Source organism: Hyperolius riggenbachi, chromosome 1, assembly GCF_040937935.1.
Source record: "Hyperolius riggenbachi isolate aHypRig1 chromosome 1, aHypRig1.pri, whole genome shotgun sequence".
NCBI classification, from domain to species: Eukaryota; Metazoa; Chordata; class Amphibia; order Anura; family Hyperoliidae; genus Hyperolius; species Hyperolius riggenbachi.
Window position 1 is genome coordinate 272461897 of NC_090646.1, and position 17842 is coordinate 272479738.

The 17842-nt window shown below is 41.2% G+C and overlaps 1 protein-coding gene across 2 annotated transcripts in view; it reads right to left on the reverse strand.

Annotated features, from left to right (window-relative positions):
* The window catches only part of LOC137506082 (neuronal acetylcholine receptor subunit alpha-7-like), a 237989-nt gene that overhangs the window by 170326 nt on the left and 49821 nt on the right, over positions 1-17842 (reverse strand). For both annotated transcript variants that reach the window (XM_068233573.1, XM_068233574.1), the window contains one exon: positions 3170-3214. In XM_068233573.1, the coding sequence (XP_068089674.1) occupies positions 3170-3214 (45 nt within the window). The remainder of the gene's footprint in view (positions 1-3169; positions 3215-17842) is intronic.

Below are 17842 nucleotides of genomic sequence, written 5' to 3' on the forward strand. Positions count from 1 at the left end.
AGTAGCAGTAGGGTATTGTACCGTGTTAGCCATCAGTAAAAGCAAGAAGTTTTAAATCAGGATGATACCATTTATTGGCTAACTACAAATGAATAAGAATGAACAAGCTTTCGGCCTTGCAGTCTTCGTCAGGTTTACATCCTGTTAGTTTGCAAGCTGGTGGTACAGACAGCTTATATACATGCAACATCAAAAGGGAAAACAGATATTTTTTTCAAGCATAAATACATCATGAAGATGCCTTAATACAAACAGACCATCTAAATGGGGTAAGATAAGGATCCTTGTTTACTTTATTGCTCACAGACCTGGTATTAGGATTTAGGGATAACATACAGCAAATGTATACATGAATACAAGAAAGACCAGATCATGCAGCACAGTATGAGTACAAGGTAATGCTTAGTCAGTCACTAAGGATGGGAGCATGGAGATTAGGCAAGTTAGGTTCACTCAGATTCATAGCATGGATTCACAGTAATGGAGGTGCATGATCATGTAGGACACACAAGGAGGAGGACCCTGCCCAAAGGCTTACAATCTAGAGGAAAGGTAGGGACATGAAAGGTAGGGTACCAGAGTTCAGCTGTGGGTTTAGAGCACTTGTGAGGGGTAGTAGGCCAGAGTGAAAAGGTGAGTTTTGAGGGCATTCTTGAAGATGTTGAAGGAGGGGGCTGCCCTAATGGGTGGAGCTAATCTTGTCAGATTTGTGTCTGAAACATCTGATCTTCATGCTTGTTCAGGGTCTCTGGCTAAACGTATTAGAAGCAGGATGCCCAGGAAACTTGTATTGTTTAAAAAGGAAATAAATATGGAAGGCTCCATATCCCTCTCATTCCAGTTGTCCTTTAAGTAGGGAATATGGTATTATATGGGTGATCTGGGAAGATATCGTAGACTTCTTTATACAGGATGGAAGTAAAGACTTGATAATCTCACACATTACATACAAACAGGAAATCCGAAAAAGAGAATGACAAAAAAAGTGCCATGACGTGAATGAAACTAATAGCTTTATGATAGAAAGGGAGCAATCACTACAATCTACATCCTTGTTTTTCAACAGCATTATGCTATGTACCCTTAATGGAAAACAATGTTTGCCAAGTATCCCTTATCCTGAAGAAAATTATTTCAAGAGCGCCTTGATTTCTATTTATTTGTGAGAAGTGTTGCTTAATTGTGTATAAATGCTTTTCAAACATTCCCATGTGCTCTAAATTAATTACAAATAATCCTTTTTTTTTCATATTGAAAACTTACAATAAGTGATTTACTGTGACAAGTACAAGTACCTTTGGACCCCCTACATAAGTTCCCACTTGAGGAAGCATTCCATGTGTGGAGGATCTAGGGCCTACACAGTGTTTGGTGTTTGACAAGTGGGGAACAACAGCACTGTTAACAGCTATGCTTGAAAATAGAATACTTACCAATGTATATTAATACATCATTTAATGTATTTTTTACATAACAATAGCACACATAATTAAAACAGGTTGTCTTTAGAATTACTTTTCCACTTTAGAAAAATGTATAATCTGAGAAAGCCACTTGGCTAACAAAATATTTAGTTTGTATAATAAATGCGAATATGCATTGATAATTGCCAAACACCTCAGCAAAAGCTTGTATAACCTACTGTAAATACATTACAGCAGCCTTTCTCAACCTTTTTACCCTTGAGGAACCCTGCAAATACTTTTTGGATCTCAAGGAAACCCTGCAAGTAATTTTTGGATCTTAAAAAAAACCCTGGCATGGTCTTTAAAAGCTAATGTGGCTGTTTATGACACTATCCCCTATTACATTGCCCTTTATTACAAATTCTAATTCTTTTTAATGTGCTCATTATTATTCTGACACCCAATTTAGTGCTTGTTTTTACAATACTCTCTATTATGGTGTGTTCACTATCATACTTCCCCCAACCCCCATGATGGGGAAAAATGCCAAGGAACCCCTCTGCAGAGTACTCAAGGAACCCTGGTTGAGAAAGCCTGCATTACACTATGGTTATGTTTTCTATACACAGAACACAGTCATAATGTTCCTGAGAAATTATGTCAGATGGAGGTGTCTACTTTACAGAGTCCAGTGGTTATATGTACATAATAAAGACTCTGTGCAGATAATTTCTCAGAAAAGTGCAATCTAATCTTTCAATCAGCTCTGGAAATCTATAGTTGGCTGCAAATATAAGACTTGTGCAGCACTGATGTACATTTACAGCGATTTGTAATGATGGAGTTCCTCTATAGTACTCAGAGAGAGTTGGGTTCACGGCTATGATCTGAGCAGTGAAATGAATTCATTAGATCTGGCTTTATTAATCTTTACATATTAATGCTAATGCTATTCATGACCTTTTAAAGCTTAAAGATGGAATCATCATATTGGCATTTTCTCTGTATACAGTGTCTTTGATCATAATGTCTATATATTATGTACTGTAACTGTGGCATTTTACCAATTTTATGCTTAATGACCAAGCCTTAGATCGCTAAAGGCCTCATTTTCATAAGATTGTTTAATAACCTGATTCATCCAGGTGTTCAAAATAGGTAAAACCGCTGCTGTTCTGTGCAGTTCAGTGTGAGTCGTACTTTGGAAATTCATAGTTAGGTGTAGATTGAAAACAGTAAGATAATTTTTAATGCTATTAAATGTAAGACTTTTGCAGCACTGACACATGCTTAAAGCAATTTTAGTGGAATTTCATCATAGTTATACGTAGAAGAGTTTATGACCCCACATGCCATTTAACTGCCCTGAAATTAATTCTCTACCGTTGGCTTTTGACCCTTCATACCTTACTGATAATGTGGTTCATAACCTTTTGAATCTTATACAAGTGAAATCATCATATTGGTATTTTATCTGTATACAGGTTCTTTGATAGAAATCTATTATGTACTGGCAGATTCTAGCAATGTTATAAATAAGGGAGCCTAAAACTTGCTTCCATACTCTTTCTTGTCGATACAATGAGTTTTGAAAGTCTTCATTTTTACAAGAATTTTACTTTAAGTTGGCCATTTAATGACATTCATTTTACAGTATATTTTTTATTGTCTTTTCTGCCCACATGAGCATAATCCTCTGACCAGATAAACATACATTCAAAAAACAGAACAAAACACAAAAAACAGTGCATGTTTATACTTACAATCTGAAGCCATGCATTTGTAATCAAAACTTGGTTCTTTTCATCCTATGGGAAAAAATAAAAACTATGTATAGTATGTGATTTAATATAATTTGGTTTCTCATTTCTAATACCTAATAGTAATACATGATTTCTATAGACTTAATTCACTGAGGGTGTTAGTTTGCTAATTCCAGAAATGGTTCTTCTACAACCCCTTATAAATGACATCACAGGGTGCTCTGGCAGTAAACTGACACCCCAGAGTGCTCTGGCAGTAAACTGACATCCCAGGGTGCTCTAAAAATAAACTGACATCCCAGTGTGCTCTGATAATAAAACTGACATCCCAGGGTAGCAAATTAAAATTGCAAATTTGAAATTTTGCCTCTGAAGAAGCAGGTCTTGGACTTGTGAAAGAGCTGTTCATACTGTACTATATGTCATGTGTATGGGGATGTAAATAAAGTATATGGTGAATGCAGCTGCTGGAGTTGGTGCCCGGAATCTTTTGCCTTTAATTTGCTACATTGTCTGTTTGGTCTGAAAGCACAACTACCACACCGCATACCCCCATTGCACTGTGCAATCTTGTGCTGATCTCTACATCTCTATTTACTATGACATGCCAGGGTGCCCTGAAAATAAACTGGCACCCAGGGTACTTTGGCAGTAAACTGACATCCCAGGGTGCTCTGGTAGTAAACTGACATCCCAGGGTGCTATGGCAGTAAACTGACATCCCAGGGTGATATGGCAGTAAACTGACATCCCGGGGTGCTCTGGCAGTAAACGGACAGCCAGGATGCTCTAACTATAAAATGGCATCCCAGGGTGTTCTGGCAGTACACAGAAATCCCAGGGTGCTCTGACAATAAACTGATATCCCAGGGTGCTCTGAAAGTAAACCGACATCTCAGGGTGTTCTGACAATAAACTGATATCCCAGGGTGCCTTGAAAGTAAACTGACCTCATAGTTAGTTATTTGGGTTAAAAAAATACAGACGTCTATCAAGTTCAACCAGAAAATAAAGTACAACACTAGCCTGCTCCCTCACATATCCCTGTTGATCCAGAGGAAGGTGAAAAACCCTTACAAGGCATGGTCCAATTAGCCCCAAGAGGGAAAAATTCCTTCCCGACTCCAGATGGCAATCAGATAAAATCCCTGGATCAACACCACTGGCATTACCTAGTAGTTATAGCTATGGATGTCTTTCAATGCAAGGAAAGCATCTAAGCCCCCTTTAAACACAGATATAGAATTTGCCATAACTACTTTCTGTGGCAATGCATTCTACATTTTGATCACTCTTACTGTAAAGAACCCTGTCCTAAATAAATGGCTAAAAATGTTTTCCTCCATGCGCAGACCATGTCCCCTACTCCTTTGTAAAAGCCTAGGGACAAATAAGCTCATACGTCAAGCTTTTATATTGCCCTCTGATGTATTTAGACGTGTTAATTAGATCTCCTCTAAGGCGCCTTTTCTCCAGACTAAATAAACCCAGTTTATCTTTCTTGGTAAGTGAGACCTTCCATCCCTCATATCAGTTTTGTTGCTTGTCTCTGCACCTGCTCTAAAACGCAATATCTTTCCTGTAATGTGGTGCCCAGAACTGAATTCCATATTCCAGATGTAGCCTTACTAGAGAATTGAACAAGGGCAACATTATGCTAGCATCTCGAGTTTTTATTTCCCTTTTAATGCATCCCAAAATGCTATTTGCTTTAGCTGCAGCAGCTTGGCATTGAATACGATTATTTAACTTGTTGTTGATGAGTACTCCTAAGTCCTTCTCCAAGTTTAATTTCCCCATCTGTATCTTGTTTATTTTGTATGGTGCTAGACCATTGGTACGACCAAAATGCATGACTTTGCATTTTTCAACATTGAATTTCATTTGCCATTTATGTGCCCATATAGCCACCCTATTCAGATCCTGTTGCAATATGTCACTATCCTCCTGAGACTTGATGATTCTGGACAATTTTGCATCATATGCAAAAATAGCAACATTGCTCACTACTGCATCTGTCCATTAGCCAGTTCCCTATCCATGCACACAGACTCTTCCCCAGTCCTTGCATCCTCAACTTTTGCACCAGACTTTTGTGGGGAACAGTGTCGAAGGCCTTTGCAAAGTCCAAGTATATCACATCTACATCTATTTACTACCTCATGAAAGCTGAGCATGTTTGTCAAACAGGACCTGTCCTTAGTAAACCCATGCTGACGCTGAGAAATAAGATTATTTTCTGCTATGAAGTCTTGTATAATATCTCTTAGTAACCCCTCAAATAGTTTGCACACAACTGACTTTAAGCTTACAGGTCTATAATTTCCGGGATCTGATTTTTTGCCCTTCTTAAATAATGGGAAAATGCGTGCTGTACTCACTTCTTCCTGCATTAAAGGACAACTGAAGCGAGAGGGATATGGAGGCTGCCATATTTATTTCCATCTAAGCAATACCAGTTGCCTGGCTCTCCTGCTGATCCTCTGCCTCTAATACTTTTATCCATAACCCCTGAACAAGCATGCAGCAGATCAGGTGTTTCTGACATTATTGTCAGATCTGACAAGACTAGCTGCATGCTTGTTTCTGGTGTTATTCAGACACTACTGCAGGGAAATAGACCAGCAGGGCTGCCAGGCAACTGGTATTGATTAAAAGGAAATAAATATGGCAGCCTCCGTATACCTCTTACTTCAGTTCCCCTTTAAGTATTTAATATTACAATTGGAAGGTTGAGACCCTTCTGCATCTGTAATTTGCATTTTGCAACAGTGATGTTTCCCTTGTGAAGACAGAAGCAAATAATGCATTTAATAACTCCACCCTGCCTTGGTCATCTGCCATTGAGTTCCCACCATCATCCTATAGGAGTCCAATAAAGTCAACCATTTTTTTTTATTTTTTTTTCTAGGGTTAATGTACTTGTAAAACTTCTTTGGGTTAGATGGGATATCCCTAGCGATTTGATTTTAAGCTTTAATTTTTGCCAGTCTAATTTCTTTTTTACAACTTTTATTGCACTCCTTATAATTGCTTAATGCAGCCTCGGCCCCCTCCTGTTTTAGGACTTTATAGGCATTATTGTTCCCCTTCATTTTATCCCTAACCTTTCTATTCATCCATAGAGGCCTTTTTTTATTCCTAGACGTTTTGTTTCCATATAGGATATATTTACTACAATATTGACTTAGAATAATTTTAAAAGTTTGCCATTTCCCTTCAGTATCCTTCCCTTGTAGAATATTACCCCAGTCCACCAAACTTAGTACCTGCCAGAATTGATTGAACTTTGCTTTTCTAAAATTCATAGTTTTAGTTGTCCCGTTGCCCCGCGACCTATCAGTCACCAGATCAAATGTTATGTTGTGATTACTATTTCCCAAATGTTCTTGAACCTGCACATTTGATACTTTATCTGGTCTATTTGTAATGATCAAATCCAGTAGCGCATTTCCCCCAGTTGGTTCAGTTGCCATTTGAGTCAGGTAACTGTCCTGAAGTGTTGTCATAAATCTGCCGCTTTCACCAGAATTAGTAGCCTCAATATCCCAGTCAATGTCTGGATAGTTGAAGTCACCCATAACTATGACCTAAATTTTTACTTGCAGCTTTTTCAATCTGCTGTAGTAATTGCAGTTCTGCAGCTTCATGAATATGTGGTGGCCTGTAGCATACCCCAATAAGCAATTGGCAACATTTATTTCCACCATGAATATTTACCCCAAATGGACTCCACATCTTCACAATCTTCATCTACCTCATCGTTCATGGCAGCTGTAAAAGAGTTTTTAACAAAGAGACAAACCCCTCCACCTTTCTCTCTGTTCTATCCTTCCTAAACACTTTGTATCCCTCTAAATTTGCTATCCAGTAATGGCTTTCATCCATCCATGTCCTTGTTATTCCCACAATGTCATAGCCTTTGTCAATCAGAATGAACTCTAGTACGTGCATTTTATTTGCAAGGCTCCTAGCATTGGTTACCATGCACTTTATATTTTACCACCATATTTTCCAATTTTAAATTTAATGAATTTTTACCCAGGATGCTCTGACAATAATCTGACACCCAGGGTGCTCTGGCAGTAAATTGACACCCCTGGTGCTCTGACAGTAAACTGACATCCCAGGGTGCTCTGGCAGTAAACTGACACCCAGGGTGTTCTAGCAGTAAACTGACACCCAGGGTGCTCTGGCAGTAAACTGACATCCCAGGGTGCTCTGACAGTGAACTGACACACTCGGATGCTCTGGCAGTAAACTGACACCCTAGGGTGCTCTGGCAGTAAACTGACATCCCAGGGTGCTCTGACAGTAAACTGACAAACTAGGATGCTTTGGCAGTAAACTGACACCCTAGGGTGCTCTGGCAGTAAACTGACACCCAGGGTGCTCTAGCAGTAAACTGGCACCCAAGGTGCTCTGGCAGTAAACTGACATCCCAGGGTGCTCTGGCAGTAGACTGACATTCCAGGATGCTCTGACAATAAACTGACATCCAAGGGTGCTTTGGCAGTAAACTGACATCCCAGGGTGCTCTGGTAGAAAACTGACACCCCAGAGTGATCTGGCAGTAAACTGACATCCCAGGGTGCCAGGGTACAACAATCTGATAAAAGCTGAAGGCCCCCTGTGTGAAAAATACACATTTACAGTCAATTTTAATTGTTATGAGAGAAAAAAAAAACTTTAGGTGATGCAAGTATCCATCTCAGTGTTTTTTTTTAATCTATACACTAGCGGAGAAACTCGCATTCAGGACAAATGTATGAATAATGCAAAACTGAATCAGCCTCTAATGCATTAATCAGCACATTACATTAGATTGCAATCTATTTGTTGCCACATTCTGTATATTTCAGCTCGACTACGTTCTATCCAATAAGCACATTCTTACATTTTACTTAATGTAAATATTCTCATTAATCTTTAAATAGTTACTCCAGGCAAAATAATTACTGCTGCTCAAATGCCCCACATGCTAGCATTAAGCTTTTAAAGAATAATTGAATTTAAAATGAAATACAAATCTACTTCTTACTCCGGTCACCACATAGCAAGCACATCATGTACCAACAATACATCTTTTGGAAGCACATGCAGTAAATTTGTTCGCCATTAGGGGGGTATTCCCACCACCATCAAAGGCAGCGTACAGCATCATGAGACTCTTATGCTCCTCACAATACATGAAAGTCGTTTAGCGTTCAACTTAAGAAGCTCAACTTAGCATTGGACACAGCACAGCACAGCATTATAGGCATAAACAAACAGGAAAGCAGACTGTAGGGGGTCATAACAATTTTGTCAGTGTCTCTCAATGTTATAGACCACGTTGGCTAGCATTGCTCAGTTGGATGACCCCCACACACTGGTGGGCGGTCCTGAATTTCCCCCTGGGAATACTAGCCTGCATGGGGTAACAAGTCGTTAATGAGGTTTCCACCTCGTGAGGTGGGGGTAAAGGTGGCCACAGGGGAGAAAGGGAGCAGTTGGAAGAATGACCCCTTTCTGTTCTGTATGCTTAAAGGAACATTTTTAACATCTTTAATAGGCTGAAGGGACTTAGTAATGACATATAGTGGTAGTAAAAGAAAAAAAAACATCCTTACCAGACCTTACATATGGAGAGTTATGCTGGGCATACACGGCCCGTTTTTGAGCCATTAGGATGGCTTGATACATAATTTCCGACATGTCCGATCTCCCGTCTGATCGTTTCGCTGCTTAATTCCAGATAGCAGTGAATGGAAAAAGATAAAAAAAAAACGAGCGGAAGATAAGAGAATTGACTGCAGGAATCGAGTGGCGAAATGATCGAGCGGGAGAATCAAGTGGCAAAATCGAGCCGTGTATGCCAAGCATTAGGGTGACAGATTAGGCTGCCGGGCCTTGTGCGGCAAGAAAAATGTGTAAGAAGCTCACTATCTCTTTCTGCACTATCCTGCTTAGATAAACAAATCACACTATGCTGACATAAGAGTATCTTGTGCCATAGACACTATCCTGTCAGCATAGCGTGATTGGTTTATCCAAGCAGGATAGTGAAGAGGGATAGAGCTTCTTACACATTCAGCCCAGCTAGATCTTCATATGTAAGGTCTAATAAGGTGACTTATTTTTTTTATTTTACTACCGCTATGTGTCATTAATAAGTTCCTTCTGCCTATTAAAGGTGTTCAGAAAAAAAGTAAAACTTTAATAGTGTTTCTTTAAGCTAAATACCACCCAACGGAGGAAGATGGATCCAGCAATGTCCCCCTGACGATGAGCGTTCCACGATCCATCCAAATTGGATTCGAGTACATTCAAATTCGGGTCCGGGTCAAATTCGGATTTGGCCGTGATCACGACCATAGAATTCGATTTGAATTCGAGTGGTGATCGGTAATTGAATTTGGGTAATAGTCGTGATCACGAATTCGGATGGCCTTAAAGCAATTTTAAAATATTAAAGGGAAATCACAATTAAATAGGTGTAATTTAAAAAAATAATTTTTTGATGGAAAACTTTTTTTCTGCATTTCTTGTTTATTCTTCTTCACCGTTTTCACCTTCTTCTTTTTCTTCTCTCCATCTTTTTCTTCACCGTCTTCTTTTTCTGTTTTACCATCTTCTTTCTCATTACCATCACCTTCATCATCTTCTTCTTCACTGGCACCTGGTTCTTCTTCTTCTTCTTCACCTGGTTCTTCTTCTTCTGGTTCATCCTCACTTGGTTTTTCATCTTCTTCTTCACCTGGTTCTTCTTCGTGTTCATCTTCTTCTTCTTCTTCATCATCATCTGGTTCTTCTTCATCATAATCTGGTTCTTCTTCATCATCTGGTTCTTCTTCTTCTTCTTCATCATCATCTGGTTCTTCTTCACCTGGTTCTTCTTCTTCTTCACCTGGTTCTTCTTCTTCACCTGGTTCTTCGTCTTCTTCTTCACCTGGTTCTTCCTCTTCTTCTTTTTTTTCACCTGATTCTTCTTCTTCTTTTTCTTCACCTGATTCTTCTTCTTCTTTTTCTTCACCTGGTTCTTCTTCTTCCCCTGGTTCTTCTTCTTCTTCTTCTTCACCTGCTTATTCTTCTTCTTCTTCTTCACCTGGTTATTCTTCTTCTTATTCTTATTCTTCATCACCATTTTTTTTGTGTTCATATTTATTCTCTTGTATCCAACTTAATGTTTTTTCCCTTACAGAACTCAACTGTTGTAAAAAAAAATTTCTTCAACTGCATAGCTAAATTTGTGGCGTAATAGCTAGTGGCGCATGGCAGCAGTGCATAATTCTATGGATCCTGGCGGAAGGAACACTGACAGCAGAAAGTTAAATGCAGCAGCAGGAGGAGGAGTGACGTGTGGCAGCAGGCAATGTAACAGGTCATGGCACCTAGCATTGGTACCACGGCTGTAATAATAAACCCCATACAGCGGGAGGTTCCGGACAGCAGTTGTGAAGCCCACATTGTGTCCAATACAGCACAGTTTTCAACCCAGACACCTCAGAAATATATATATATTTTTTTACAACAAAATGTAGCTATTGTAGTGGCGTAAAAGCTAGTGGCGCATGGCAGCAGCGCATAATTCTGTGGACCCTGTCGGTGGGAACACAGACAGCAGGAGGTTAAATACAGCAGCAGCAGGAGGAGGAGGAGGAGTGACGTGTGGCAGCAGGCAATGCAACGGGCCATGGAACCTAGCGTTGGTACCACGGCTGTAAATAAACACCAACAGCAGGAGGTTCCAGACAGCAGTCGTGACGCCCACATTGTGTCCAATACACAACTGGGACAGCACAGTTTTCAACTCAGACACCTCAGAAATATATATATATTTTGTTTTAAACAAAAACTATAGCTATTGTAGTGACATAATAGTTAGTGGCGCATGGCAGCAGTGCATAATTCTGTGGACGCTGGTGGTGGTAACACAGACAGCAGGAGGTTAAATACAGCAGAAGCAGCAGGAGGAGGAGTGACATTTGGCAGCAGGCAATGTAACGGGCCATAGTCCCTAGCATTGGTACCACGGCTGTAATAATAAACCCCATACAGCGGGAGGTTCCGGACAGCAGTCGTGAAGCCCACATTGTGTCCAATACAGCACAGTTTTCAACCCAGACACCTCAGAAATATATATATATATATTTTTACAACAAAATGTAGCTATTGTAGTGGCGTAAAAGCTAGTGGCGCATGGCAGCAGTGCATAATTCTGTGGACCCTGTCGGTGGGAACACAGACAGCAGGAGGTTAAATACAGCAGCAGCAGAAGGAGGAGGAGGAGTGACGTGTGGCAGCAGGCAATGCAATGGGCCATGGAACCTAGTGTTGGTACCACGGCTGTAAATAAACACCAACAGCAGGAGGTTCCAGACAGCAGTCGTGACGCCCACATTGTGTCCAATACACAACTGGGACAGCACAGTTTTCAACTCAGACACCTCAGAAATATATATATATATTTTGTTTTAAACAAAAATTATAGCTATTGTAGTGACGTAATAGCTAGTGGCGCATGGCAGCAGTGCATAATTCTGTGGACCCTGGTGGTGGTAACACAGACAGCAGGAGGTTAAATACAGCAGAAGCAGCAGGAGGAGGAGTGACATTTGGCAGCAGGCAATGTAACGGGCCATGGTCTCTAGCATTGGTACCACGGCTGTAGTAATAAACACCATCTAGCAGGAGGTTCCGGACAGCAGTCGTGAAGCCCACATTGTGTCCAATACACAACTGGGACAGCACAGTTTTCAACCCAGACACCTCAGAAATATATATATATATTTTTTTACAACAAAATGTAGCTATTGTGGTGGCGTAATAGCTAGAGGCGCATGGCAGTAGCGCATAATTCTGTGGACCCTGGCGGTGGGAACACAGACAGCAGGAGGCTAAATACAGCAGCAGCAGCAGGAGGAGGAGTGACGTTTGGCAGCAGGCAATGTAACGGGCCATGGTCCCTAGCATTGGTACCACGGCTGTAATAATACACACTATACAGCAGGAGGTTCCGGATAGCAGTCGTGAAGCCCACATTGTGTCCAATACACAACTAGGACAGCACAGTTTTCAACCCGGAAACCTCAGAAATATATATATTTTTTTACAACAAAATGTAGCTATTGTAGTGGCGTAATAGCTAGTGGCGCATGGCAGCAGCACAAAATTCTGTGGACCCTGGAGGTGAGAACACAGACAGCAGGAGATTAAATACAGCAGCAGCAGGGGGAGGAGTGACGCTTGGCAGCAGGCAATGTAACGGGCCATGATATCTAGCGGTGGTACCACGGTTGTAATAATAAACACCATATAGCAGTAGGTTCCGGACAGCAGTCGTGAAGCCTACATTGTGTCCAATACACAACTGGGACAGCACAGTTTTCAACCCAGACAGCTCAGAAATTTTTTGTTTTTTTTTTACAAAAAATGTAGCTATTGTAGTGGCGTAATAGCTAGTGGCACATGGCAGCATCACAAAATTCTGTGGACCCTGGCGGTGGGAACACAGACAGCAGGAGATTAAATACAGCAGCAGCAGCAGGAGGAGGAGTGACGTGTGGCAGCAGGCAATGTAACGGGCCATGATACCTTGCGGTGGTACCATGGCTGTAATAATAAACACCATACAGCAGGAGGTTCCGGACAGCAGTCGTGAAGCCCACACTGTGTCCAATACACAACTGGGACAGCACAGTTTTCAACCCAGACACCTCAGATTTTTTTTTTTTACAACAAAATGTAGTTATTCTAGTGGCGTAATAGCTAGTGGCGCATGGCAGCAGCGCATAATTCTGTGGACCCTGGCGGTGGGAACACAGACAGCAGAAGGTTAAATACAGCAGCAGCAGAAGGAGGAGGAGTGGCGTGTGGCAGCAGGCAATGTAACGGGCCATGGCACCTAGCGGTGGTACCCCAGCACTTACAGAAAAACCAGGCCAAATTAGCAGGGAACTGAAGGTTGATGTTGTGAAAAAATAATTCCCCGGCACCTCATGTCCTCCTCTCGCCAACAACAGGTGCCTGGAACGTGCCTTCAATCCAGGCCTGGTTGATCTTCAAAAATGTGAGTCTGTCCACGGACAGACGAGAGCGCTTCTCCGTGACCACGCCTTCGGCCACACTGAAGCACCTCTCGAACAGCACACTAGAAGGGGAGCAAGACAGGACTTCCAGGACGTACTGTGCCAGCTCACTCTAGATCTGTAACCGCTCGACCCAGTACTCCAAGGGGTCCACAGGCTCCTCGCCGGTGTCAAGCCCACTGAAGGACCCCATGTAGTCGGCCACCATCTGGGTCAGGCGCTGGCTGTGACTTTGAGAGGAGGATGCTGCTGCACGCACCTCCTCTCTCGGCTGCTCTACCATCATGTAGAGTGCCTTTGTCAAGGACAGCAGGTCTCCTGGGCACCTGATGCTGCTGCTGCTGGCTGCAGGCACCGGCTGCTGTGCTGGCTGGACAGGGACAGAGGGGGTTGAAGGCTGGGGGAAGGCTTCTTCCAATCGCCGAAAAAAGGATCTCCTGCAACTCCCTTGGTCGCTGCTCAGGGTCTCCAGCAGGCAGGAACTGATCCACCTTCCCCTTCAGCCGTGGGTCGAGGATCATGCTGATGCAGGCGTCCTCCCGAGCTCGCATCTGCCTCACCCTGGGGTCTGTGCGCAGGCACCGCAGCATGTCCGAAGTCTCCTGGCAATCAGAAGAATGAAGGAGGCACTACATAATATGTGTTCAATGGTCACTTTAATTTTTTCCTTGCTATGGAGCAAAACCAGTTAACCATTACTAATCTTATGAAAAAAATGTTTTTAATAACAGATGGTATGGCTCACATAAAATAAATATGTTTTAAGTGGCAAACAGACAGCATTGTCCCTCAGGCACCAACACACACTAAAACCAACATGTTAAAGCCTTTTGGAATAGTCAAACTTAAACGTTTCATTCTAAAAGGGTAAATAAATCTTCACAATAATTGTTATTTAATGGAATGAGATTTGTACATCATGGCACAGTTTAGGTTTCTGTTAAAGTGAACCCCACTCAGCACACAATAAAGCCTGTTATTTCTGCTAGTAGACTTAAAATCTTTGAGCAACCCAAGAGGGCTCATTTTGCCAGCTGCATTGCAGTATGGTAATGTCACCATGCGCAGGGGGCACACAGCAATTTTACACTTAATAGCGCAGAGGAAGCACCGACAATTAACCCATTAGCGCCGCTCATATTACTGGAATAACAATAATAACACCATAGCAATGTGCGTGTTACTGCGGTAACAAACGTGCTGATAATCGGTTAATGACCAGTGCTCTCCCTATGCTAGTAATGGTAAAATTGCCATGCACTTCTACAATTCTGAAGCTCAGTGTTTTACATGAGAATGAGGCAACTAGCATTTTTAAAAGGAAATAAAATTTGCTCTCTCCGTATTCAGTTACCTCTAAAAAGTTTAAATGTATTTTGGATTTTACATATAGTAATACAGTTTGGAAAGGAGTCTAACTGCCTGTATTGTGCACCTTAAAGTGGTCTAACACCCAGCATTTCAACTTTGCTTTAAAAGATTGCTTACAGTTTATAAACTATTATGCCAGATTTTTTTTTTTAGCAGAAATTCACTGAATGGATTAAACATGACATTTTAGTGCTGCATTTAGCTAGAAATCCTCCTCCGTGCTTGCATGTTTAGTTACAAATGTATCTATCTACAATGTAACAAACAAACACTGCTCTGAGAGAACAAAGAGGGCTTCCCCGGCAGGCTTTTCAAAGGTTTATTTGTATTCCAAATAAAGATACATTTGTAACTAAAAGATAAGAACGGATGCGGATTCCTAGTTAAATCCAACACTAAAATGTCATGTTTAACCCATTCAGTGAATTTCTGCTTAAAAAAAAAATCTGGCATAATAGTTTATAAGCTGTAAGCAATCTTTTAAAGCAAAGTTGTAATGCTGGGTGTTAAACCGCTTTAATTAGTGATTAGAGTATAACTAGTACAGCACTGCGTAATATGTTGGTGCTTTATAAATACGGTACAATCAATAATAATAATAATAACTAGCAGTGCAATGGCTAGCAACTAGCTATACTGGGGGCAACTAAACTAGCTATACTGGGGGCAACTAAACTAGCTATACTGGGGGCAACTATACTAGCTATACTGGGGGCAACTAAACTAGCTATACTGGGGGCAACTAAACTAGCTATACTGGGGGCAACTATACTAGTTATACTGGGGGCAACTATACTAGCTATACTGGGGGAAACTATACTAGCTATACTGGGGCAACTATACTAGCTTCACTGGGGGCAGCTATACTGGGGGCAACTATACTAGCTATACCGGGGCAACTATACTAGCTAATACTTTAAATTACAGTTAGCTCCGTCCTCATCTGGTCATGATCACGCCCATTTTTCGCGTGGTTGTGGCCACGCCCATTTGGGGGGGTGTCTTTTAATACCCAGCACCGGGTGCCAAATGCCCTAGGTACACCACTGGTGTGTGTTCATGCTTAGTTGTCACAGCTTTCTGTTAGGAAACTGCTATTGCAGATAATGCAGACATAAGTCCACCTCATGCAGTCCTCCCAGGAAGGTAGTGAAGGGAAAGTAACTGATATACATTAGTATGGATGTCCATATCAGGGGATGCTTACACAAAGCTGATGCCATATCACTATATCCCCATGGCTGGTGTAATACAGCCATTAGATAGGATAAACTCTGGCACATCACAATTCCGAAATTATAATGTAAATGACATTGTTATCATAGCTATAACACATACCTCAGTATCTTAGGTTTTATCACTGTGACAAAGTGACCTGCTTATTATTGCCTAATGCCTATGGAAAAACATTTTTCAGTCCTATCTCCTACAGACATTTGTTCATCTTCATGTCCTTAGATATCAGGACAGATAAGCAGAGTATTGTACATGGTACACGGTTTTGCAAAAATTGTTCATTTTGTTTGCCACAACTACAAACTGTCATCATGCACAAAAATGGAACTTAAAGTCCCATATGTCGTGTAGATATGTACAGGCAGTACCTACTTACAGACAAGTTCCCTTTCAGGAGATTGTTTGTAAGTTGAATTTGTTTGTAAGTTGAGTCCTGTGTTATAGATAGTGAAACATGGATGAATTATTTACTTTTGGACATATCTGGATTTAGACAGATGGTATAATATAAACTATGTTTTTTTGGCCGTTCTCAATGTGCTTTTAAAGTATTATACACTTCTTATAACAGTTGTTACAATACAATAACATTTAACAATACAAGTATGTAATAAAAAAAACAGTACTGTATATTTTGTACATGAAGACAACGTTGTCATTACTGCCTCCCCCTGCTCCTATGTGTTGCAATCCTTAACTTTCTGTTCTGTGACCTCTGGGGCCCTCCGAGAGCACAGAGCACTGATTGGCGTTGGTAGGGGTGGGGGAGAGGCAGAAATAGGCAGAGCAGAGCCAGTGAAAAGGCTCTTAGGGTGGGGAAGGGTAGTTACACAAGAATTTATTTCTGTCCCTTCCTCATTAGTTTGCCGACAAACTGTTTGTCGGCAGATTCGGGGGAGGTATGGGGGGCTAGCGTGGCACAGGGGGGCTGACAGCAGCGTGAAGACACATAGAGGTATGACCTTCAGATGGAAACATGCCTCTGTGTCCCTTTTTTATATTAAATACTGCCTCGGGTATACTTTAAGTGCAGATGTGAACATTGCCATACAATTGTATGAGCAGGCAGTTCACATGTGGTACTGCATGGAGTTATCTATAACTCGTTGGCCTCAATTCACTAATCATCACCGCTTTCAGCAATGCAGAAAACAGCTTATTTTACCGATCACCTTGCCCAATGCCAATTTACTAACCCAATTACCGCACGCAAAAGAAAAAATTCCGACTGGTGAGGTAAATTACAGACTTGTAGGGTAAATACCTCAAGAAATGTCAAACAATTACAATTCACAAAGCATTTAGTAGATCAAGTAAAAGTGTTCTGTATTTATCTCCAGCTCTTACCAGCCGGTACCTCACAATCTCCATACGATCAAAGTTGACAGATGTAGCAGACAGTCAATACTCTTGCGGGCGGGGCTTCAGAAAGGCAGAGCAGGAGAAGGAGACATTTAAAAAGGTTTTTCTGTATCCTTTTAGATGTGCATATCTGTAAACTGATACACAGAAGGGCTCTCTCTAGTTAGCATTGATATACATCTAAAGGGGTTCATACACTGGTTGATTTCAGCCATCGTTCAATCTATCGAATCGATTGATCGATCAGAAATCGATTCTGTCGAATCAGCCAATCGATTTGCGGATGATTTCGATTGATTTGATCTATCTGACTGGCAGCAAATTGATGGCCCATAGAGTTGCATTGAATGTAATGGTCCAATGATGCATTTAGATCGTTTGATGCATTTAGATCGTCCATTTAGATATGGCCACCTTAAGGCTATGTTCACATTAAAAATCGACAGCGCTATCGCAAGCGCTGAATCCTGTGCTTTGTGCTTAGAAAAGCCCTTTTCCAAGCGGTTTTGCAGAGCGATTTGTTTTTTCACTTCCTGATGTCAGTCAGGAAGTGAACTCTTTGACCCGGAAATTAATAAATACAATGTATATATTCATAAAAGCACTCGGGAAATTGCTATACAAAGCGCTTTTT